The 9,096-nt window shown below is 41.4% G+C and overlaps 1 protein-coding gene across 2 annotated transcripts; it reads left to right on the forward strand.

Annotated features, from left to right (window-relative positions):
• Positions 1-272: 272 nt before the first annotated feature.
• LOC102212705 (uncharacterized) lies at positions 273-6,751 on the forward strand. 2 transcript variants are annotated; one of them, XM_005754582.1, is made up of 8 exons: positions 273-1,012; positions 2,711-2,770; positions 2,880-2,942; positions 3,841-3,881; positions 4,105-4,125; positions 4,222-4,644; positions 5,487-5,717; positions 6,185-6,751. In XM_005754582.1, the coding sequence occupies exons 1-8, from the start codon at positions 718-720 to the stop codon at positions 6,443-6,445; spliced, it is 1,395 nt and encodes a 464-aa protein (XP_005754639.1). In that variant the 5' UTR covers positions 273-717; the 3' UTR covers positions 6,446-6,751. The 2 variants fall into 2 exon arrangements, with proteins under 2 accessions (XP_005754639.1, XP_005754640.1); XM_005754583.1 differs by having other exon boundaries at positions 3,841-3,869.
• The last annotated feature ends 2,345 nt before the right edge of the window (positions 6,752-9,096 follow it).

Raw genomic sequence — 9,096 nt, forward strand, 5'->3', positions numbered from 1 at the left:
CGTTTTCAAAACACGGCGTTTTCCTTGAGCGAAAACGCCGTCTCAGTGTGGACGGGAGGCCAAAACGGAGAGAAAAGATGCGTTTTCTAAAGAAAACTTATTATTGTGGACGTAGCCTGAGTTTAGGAATGTTGGCCGTGCGCAGCACGAAGCCAAATAAATTAACTTTACTTGAGTAGTTAATGCTGCTGATCGATTTAAATGAGCTCATAAAAGCATCTTTACTTTTCGTTTTAAAATGTTCGTGTAGATTAAGTTGCAGCTCAGCTGCTTCTTGTTGTTCAAGTTCAGTTCAGGAATCTAGATTACTTTGAGTAGGGATAGTGTATCTTGAAATCATTGTAATCTCTTCCACTTTGTGTAACTCACCAGATTCAAATTAGAAAATTTCCAAGTTGATGACAAATTTATTTTAATTTGTAGCATTGTTCCTAAACTTGTTACGGTGCTTGACCGGCAGAAACGGCAGATTCATTGTCTTTTTGACATCGACTTCATCATGCTTTTTTTTTTCCAGAGTTTTTGAGGCACCATAGTACACATGACATATACATACAACATGTATCCACACTACACAGAGTGAAATAAGAAGCATCCAAAATATAGACTACAAAGGCTCTGTGCTAGTCTATATGTTTTTACAAGGTTTTAGAGGCTTTAATATGCTACATACAACAGTATTAGTATGTTTTGCTTATTATTTTCTCTGTGCCTCAGATGTCATCAATTTCAGAGTCAGAGTGGAAAAAAGCCCTGACCTTCATCATTGAGGATTTGGATAAGTCACAGCTCAAAAAGATGCTGGGATGTCTGGATATCACCAAACAGAAGAAGACTACCAAGTGCAGAGAAACCATTCCTCAGACAATCATCGAGTGCTACGGAGTGGAAACGTCTATCCAGATAATCAATGAAGCAATGCTCTGGATACCAAGGAAGGATGAAGCAGTCCAGGGCCAGCTGCGCCCCTTTGTTGAAAAATTGAAGAACAAAGAAAACGAGGGGGAAAAAGGTGAGTTCACTCATTGATATTTCTTTTTTTTTTTTGGTCAGGTATCTACAGGTTTTCCAAAGAATCTCATGTGTAATAGAATAAATCATGTTTAAATATATTCAAATTTGAATCTAACGTTTTATTATAATTGTCTTTATTACTTTGTCCTACCAAACTATTCATTGTAAAGCAGCAATTGAACAAATTCCAAATTAGCAGGAGTGGATCGAGCATTTGTGGAAGTTTTTGTGTTATTCTGGTCAAAAGTAGTAAAGCATAGTACAAAAAGCAATTGGAGTTAAAAAGAAATCGTGGATCGTTACGTGGAGAAACCTTTGGAATGCAAGCATGCTGATCCACACAGGTGTGCACACAGGTGTACACACAGGTATTCACAGACGCGGACTACAGCTTTCTTGGCTGCTGCCTCAAAGCACATTGTGCGCTGTCTATCTTGCGTGCTGCACAATATCGTTTATTATTTAGTATCTACTGATATCTACTGCTAGCTAGTTTATTGTGATGGTGCCGTTTTTATTATGTTGCTCTTTGTTGTTTGTTTTCTCTTCTGTTTTTTTTCTCCATACAGGTGACCCAGGTGTTTTTCTTTCTTTCTTCCCCCCCTTCTCACCGTCTCTTCTCCCCTTTGGTTTTCTCTCTCTCCCTCTCTTTCTTTCATTCTTTCTCCCTGTCCTATCCCCCAGTCATGTCTGTCCCGTTTGTAGCAACTGAAAATAAAATAAATAATTATAATAAAGGTCAATCAAATGGACCAATATGGCAAGGCCATGATGATCCACTTGGTAAAATAAATCCGCTTGGCATCTTTCTTGGCCTTAAGACAACAATTCTGATGCTAAAGATCCAAACGGGACACAAAAAAGAAAGAAATTGTGGAATCAATTCATAGAATAAAATCTATTCTAAACTTCTGACTCATCAGAGTAGCCGCCTTTGGCAGATATAACAGCTGAACACAGCCGTGGCTTCTTTCTACAATAGAAATCAAATCTTCTCCCATATCTGTTACAGGAGTTCATAAATGTGCGGCACTTGTAGGTTGCGTTGCTTTCACTCTCCTGTCTAGTTCATCCCAAACCGCACAGTGGCAAAAGCAGAATTTTTAAAAAATATATTTATATGTATGTATAAAAAAATTCCCTCTCGCCCCTGCGGGCGGTCAATCCTTCAAGCTCGGGTCCTCTACCAGAGGCCTGGGAGCTTGAGGGTCCTGCGCAGTATCTTAGCTGTTCCCAGGACTGCGCTCTTCTGGACAGAGATCTCCGATGTTGTTCCCGGGATCTGCTGGAGTCATGTCACTCTCACTCAGACTCTGGGACCACAGTGTTGTTCCTGTGCAGCAGTTTTCCTTGTTGCTGGCTTTCAAAAATTAAAAGTGGGTCTGAGTGGGACCGCTTCTTTGTGGATCTTTGGAAGTCCATATATACGGGGTGTAACCTCTCTCCTTGTAGTTGCTGAAGGCAGATAATGACTTTCGTTGGTAAGATATTCTTACCAAAGTGCTTAAATTATGTATTATTTATAAAGCTGCTGCAGATGCAGAGTTACATGTGAACAGACTGAACAGTAATCACTGCTAGTGTTTTTACGTTTGCTCTGTGTAGGTATGAAAGAAACAGACTTTATGTTGACTGACTCTTCAGTGAAAACCTGACACACACATGCTCTCACAAGTGGGATTCATTTCTGTTTCAGGAAACAAGAGGAAACGCAGTGAAACTGAATCGGAGTCAGCAGAGAAAACAGCTGAAGCTGGTAGGCAAACACACCCTGAAACTGTGGCAGAGCTACTGAGCTGTGGCCACAATCATGAGAATAAATATTTTATTTGATGTAAGTCTGATGTTGAGCTGTGTGTGTTCAGGCTTTAAGAAGAACAACATTGTGAGTGATTCAAGTTCAGATGAAGAGCGAGAGGCTGAAACTGGTAAGTGCTGGAGGAAACAGTGCTGCTGGATTTTAGTGCTGCTTTCCATCTCAAGAGCTAACTATCCAACACACAGTGATGTCATTTGTTTAAAATGCTCAGTATAAATTTTTTAGATCCATTTCAATTCAGTTTATTTATACAGCACCAAATCACAATGAGTTGTATCAAAGGACTTTATATTGTAGTGTAAAGGCCCTACAATAATACAGAGAAAACCCCAACAAACTCTATGAGCAAGTGGTTGGCAATAGTGGGAAGGAAAAACTCCTGGCTAAGGGGGGGAGGGCATCTGCTGAGACCAGTTTGGCTGAGGGGGGAGATTGAGAAACAACACGCTGTGGATGAGGCCGGAGATTAATAAGAACTAATAGTTAAATGCAGAGAGGTCTGTTAACACATAGTGAGTGAAGGAAAAACTCAACGCATCATGGGAATCCCCGGCAGCCTACGTCTATTGCAGCATAACTAAGGGAGGATTCAGGGTCACCTGGTCCAGCCCTAACTATATGCTTTAGCAAAAAGGAAAGTTTGAAGCCTAATCTTGAAAGTAGAGATAGTGTCTGTCTCCTGAATCCAAACTGGAAGCTGGTTCCACAGAAGAGGGGCCTGAAAACTGAAGGCTCTGCCTCCCATTCTACTTTTACTGGTACAGAAACCGGTACAAACAGGCTGCAGCCTGACTGTTACCTGTTAAAGTTCGGCTCTGGCTGCTGGACTGGAGTCTGCATACGCTCACCTTTGACATGACTCTGGGTGTTTGACTAGCTTAGCATTAGCACGCTGTCTGTGCTTGTAAAGAGCTGGCGTTCTGTTAGCAGCATCACGCAGCTGTTTCTGTCCTGGATGCATTTTACACTTTACCTTTGTGCTTTTGTCATTTTACTTTCTTTTACAGATGGACTGAAGAGCCCTCAGCCTGACAAGGTAGAAGTTAATGTAATACTGCATGTCACAGTACACCAAGTTTTACATAATTTTATTAACTTGTGGACATTTATGCTTTCTGTATGATAGAAGTAATTACACCAAAGAGATCAGCTCTGTGGGCTGGTAGGGATTTGATTCCCACATAACTGTTTGCACATTTCTGAAAACAGTTTCTTGAACATTTACAATATTCAGTCTATGAGTGACTTACTGTTTAACTCTTTCTTTTCAGGAGATAAAAATCCCTTCATGGGTGAGTGAATTTTTGAGTTTTCATTGGATGATCACAGCGTCTGACTTGTTTTGTGATGTAAGTTTGTCTGCGAGCTGACTCTCCATCTGCCTGCAGAGGAAATCCATCCATGATGTAAAGACCAGCAGTGACCTTGGAAATAAAGTCATAGCTGGCAAAGTTGTGGCGAAATCTGGTCTGCGTACATACGAAACCAAAAAAAAGGAGAAGAAGTTTTTCTTTTACCTGGGAGTGGCTGATGAAACAGGCAGCATTAAAGTGATGGTGTATGGAAGAGAGCGCTATCAGCGTTTCCAGGAGAAGAGCTGCTACCTGTTCAGAGAGATCATCATGGACGAAAATGTCATGAAAGTGACCAAAAAGAGCGTCATATCAAAGACAGCAGCTATCGATGTTCCTGAGAACCTGGAGATGGAAGCTCAGATGTTCGTTTATTCCCAGACTCCAGTTTGCTCCATCGGACAGGCCATCGGATCAGCGGAGAAGACATCAGTGAGTGTTGAAGGAACAGTAAGAGAGGTAAGTGTGACCTGAATCTGCTGCAGTGAAGCTGTGAGGGCGCTCGTCATGTTTAGCTTAGTGTCCTGCTGAAGGCTGTGAGACTCTGATGACATCAACCTTTAAACTAACCTTTAATAGTCTTTGAGTGAAATGGATGGAGGTAGGACTGGGAGATATGACCCAAAATTCATATCTCGATATTCTTTAGCTGGATGGCGATATACGATATATCTCGATCTTCTTTTTTTTTAAAGCCATAAAGTAAGAACAAACAGAGAGTTTAGTCACACTGTGTCCCAGATGTCACACAGGCACTTTTATTAACATACAGCGCAGATGTACATGAAAAATTACTCAAAAATAAATTATGAGCATTTATTAAATAATAATGGTCCATAAATAAAACAATGTTGTTTTTGTGCATAACAAAGAGCTCACAACTGTGCAGTCAAACTGTAAACTAACAGACGCTGAGCATAAGAACAAAGGTTTCACAGCTGCTCTGTTCCCAACTTCTACTGCGTGACTGACAGCCTGGAGTTTGAAATCCTCTTTTATAACGTAACATAGACTATATCGATATAAACGATATTGTCACATCTTATATCTCATAGAAAAATATATCGATATTTTTTAAAAAACTCTATATCGCCCGGTCCTAGATGGAGGTTCTTCTTGTTATTACATGAGTCAAACTCTGGCGCCGAGCAATGAAGCCATCACAGTGGCAACAGCTAAAGTTCCTCTAACAGCAGCTTGAGGCTGAATTTGTGATTCCAAACTTCACAGCAGAAATAAACATGCACAGGGGAGTTGTTGGTCTCTGAGTTGTTGTCATGTTGTGTTGTTGGTTTGTTCAGATCGGCTCCGTTGAAACCGTCAAACTGAAGAACAAACGGAGAAAGAAAGACAAGCAAGAGTTCCAACTTGAGGACGGCACAGGCTCCATCTGGATCACTTTGTGGGGCGAAGACATCAAACAGCTCAGAGGAAAATCACCTGGAGACTCTGTCAGGGTGGTCAATGTAAAGACGAGTCACTACTATGATTCAGTATCGCTGAACTCAACAGATTTCACCAGAATTTTTAAGGTAATTTCTGATGCTGGCTTCAGTTTGAAATGTGTTTTATATTTGGTATTGATTCAAAGCAGAGACTGTCAGCTTTGACCTCCTACTGGAACATTTCCTCACTGTTGTTGAGTCTCTGCTCTCTAGTTAATCCAGCCGTACCTGTTCTAAGTGTCCCCACCAGGTGGTTCACTGTGAGGGTCTCCCTGTGGTCCGACAGACCCATCTCCACCATCTTGGACTCCAGCTGGTGACATCAGTCTTTGCTCTGCTCTGTGAGCTGGAGGGTGACTCCAGAACACGTTCATGTGCTGTTACCTGAGTAGAACCAGGACTGTCTGCTGCAGGACAAGATGGTGGATTTGGAGTTCTTCTGCAGGATGAGACTCACTATGACATCATCATTGCTCACTTTCTTAAATAAAAAGTTCTTCAGTTTTATTGGTTCAACATGTCCTGATCTCTACAGTCAATCTGGTGTTTTGCAGGTTCAAAGTGCCACAATTGAGAACGTCACAATCGAGATCATTGGGATCAAAGACGCCAAGAAGACTGAAACAGAGGTGGATGCACAGATCGGCAGCGGAGAGGTGCAGTCCTTTGTGGTGACTTCATCCCTGCTGGCAAAAGCGTTTGGTGTCAGACTGGAGGGCGACTTTGAGGACAGACTGCTGGAGAAAATGCCGTTCTCAGCAGATGTAGAAATAAAGGGAAACAAGATCATGAAGATTGAAGCTAAGGAGAAGTAAAGATGAGTTCCAGTGTTCAGGCTGCAGCTGCAGAGTCTGAACTGGATTCATGACATTTGAAAAATTTGAGTAGATTTTGAGTTTCAATAAAAAATGTAAATCTCTCTTGAATCAGTTTTATATTCTGAATCATGAAATGTGTGCTGTTTCTTTCTTCTTTCCTAACTGGTTATTCTTGATTTTTCTTGTCATCTTTTTTCCTGTGTGTAAGAACTGTACGTTTATATTCATGTTAATTAATCATAATGGCTCTGATGTTGAGGATGGTGGAATGTTTATGTTGGAATAAAAAAGGCTCTGATTTAACTGTTTGTTCTGTAAATCTGTTTACAAAATCCTCCTGTGTCTGATTTCCTGTCACAGGAAAAGCAACAGTCAGCAGTAAAGTGACACAGATCCTCGTGCAGACAGAAAGCAGGGCGAGCACTCGTGGGGCTCAGAGGCAGTGAGCTCAGCTCTGTTGTGTGACTCTTTCCCAGCTCTCTGCTTCCATGGAGTCTCCTCATGGTGCCGGCCCACCGTGGCTTTTCCACCATGAAATATCATTACCATCCTTTATCTCAGTCTTGCTGTGTGTTAAGCTTCCTCCTTTAGTTGTTTTGAGATTAGTCAGGAAGTAAACACTACAAAAGACAATATTCAAAATACAAACATGCAGTTATAACGTAAACTGTGGGACAAACAGTAAAGGAGCAAAACTAGAGGAGAGTGAAGCCGTCAAAGAAATATTCAACCTACAGAGTGGGCCACTTATATGGATACAGCGTAATAACATGGGAATGGTTGGTGATATTAAAGTCCTGTTTGTGGCACATTAGTATATGTGAGGGGGCAAACTCCTCAAGATGGGTGGTGACCATGGTGGCCATTTAGAAGTCGGCCATCTTGGATACAACTTTTGTTTTTTCAATAGGAAGAGGGTCATGTGACACATCACACTTGTTGGTAATGTCACAAAAAAAACAATGGTGTGCTTGGTTTCAACGTAGCTTTATTGATTGATCAATATTGTCTGTATGGACAGCAATTTCCCCCCCAAAAAGTGCACATGTAAAACTGCGGTGTTAAGCGATGCGGTTGAAAAATTTGGGTGGGCCGAAGAAAAAAAAAGTTAGGCGCACCAGTGCAACCGTGGCAAAAAGTTAGTCTAGAGCTCTGCCCTAGAACTCTGTTGCATAATCCTGTCCGCGCCATTCAAGTTCATGTGTCCTGTGTTCACGGTCTGCCGTGTTGACCATAGTTTTCCGTGTTTGTAAATAGTGTTGCCTCATTGTTGTAGATAATTCCCTCACTCACTCCCCTGTAAATAACCAAATCTGTCAGCAGAACAAAACTACAGCAGAAAACAAGTAAAAGTGAGTATTCTGTGAATACTTTATCATCGTTGTACAGCTGGAAAATTCATCTAGTTCAAAGAATTCTTCTTTTGCTCCTTTTTTAAAAAAAAAAAGTGTAGCTCAGTGTGGTGCGAACAGAGAACTTGAACTGAGATTTAAAATCTGAAAGTCAGTGAGGTAATGGATTACTCACCAAAGAGGGATAATGCAGTCCACAAACACCTGCAGCCCACCATGGACAGACCAAAATACAGAGAAGATGAGGCCAACAAAGGTAGATAACAGAAAATATAATGTGCAATATTTATATGCATTACAATTAGAATCTATACATTCATTTCTAAATTGCAGAAGTTGGATACAGAAGAAGTGGCTCTTTATGGATCAGAGTGTTGGGTGCCCACCGCAAGGCACGAAGAGGCTCTCCACACAATGGAAATGCGGATGCTACGATGGTGCCTGGGCCTAAGACGATGTGACCACGTCATGAACATCGACATCCGAAAGCAGCTAGGCATCACGGGGAAGATGCAAGGAGCGTGACTGCGATGGTATGGGCACGTGGTCAGAAGTGACGAGAACTCGATGGCAAGAACAGCACTGCAACTCAGGCCCCAAGGCTGGCGACCAAGAGGCAGACCAAAAAGGCGATGGATGGACCAAATCAAAGACGACGTAAGGAAGATTGGCGCCAACCTGAACAACGCCCTTAAATGGAGGCGGCTTTGCAGAAAAGCGGACCCCACAGTGCAGGAATAACGCTAGGAGGAAGAAGGAAATTTTAAGGTTTGATGAGCACAAACAATTTTATTCTAAAATGATTTAAGAAAAAATGTAAAACAATGGTTTGAAAATAATTTAAACACTAAATTTAAATTAAAAAAGACCCACAGGGGAAAATTGTAAAGAAATTTAAGATCAACATGGCGTGGGGGGCGGAGCCATTAGTGCACATAGCAGAGGTAACGAGGACATCTGTGAAGGCCCCACAGGTCCATCCAGACGACGTCCGCATCACAGCAGCAACACGCTCTATAGGAAAAGAGACATGAAAACATCTGGAGCAACTACGAGCCTCCAACAAGCAGGAGAGGGGAACACTTGACTTTAAAACTACAGCATTTGATCTCAGTTTGAATCATTTGACAATCACTGTGTTCATTTGTTTTTCAGAAAAGAAGAGGAAACAGAGTGAAACTGATTCAGACTCACAGATGAAAAAGACTATCTATCTATCTATCTATCTATCTATCTATCTATCTATCTATCTATCTATCTATCTATCTATCTATCTATCTATCTATCTATCTATCT

Source organism: Pundamilia nyererei, unplaced genomic scaffold (assembly GCF_000239375.1).
Source record: "Pundamilia nyererei isolate P.nyererei 1_Seehausen unplaced genomic scaffold, PunNye1.0 scaffold00599, whole genome shotgun sequence".
Taxonomy (NCBI): Eukaryota; Metazoa; Chordata; class Actinopteri; order Cichliformes; family Cichlidae; genus Pundamilia; species Pundamilia nyererei.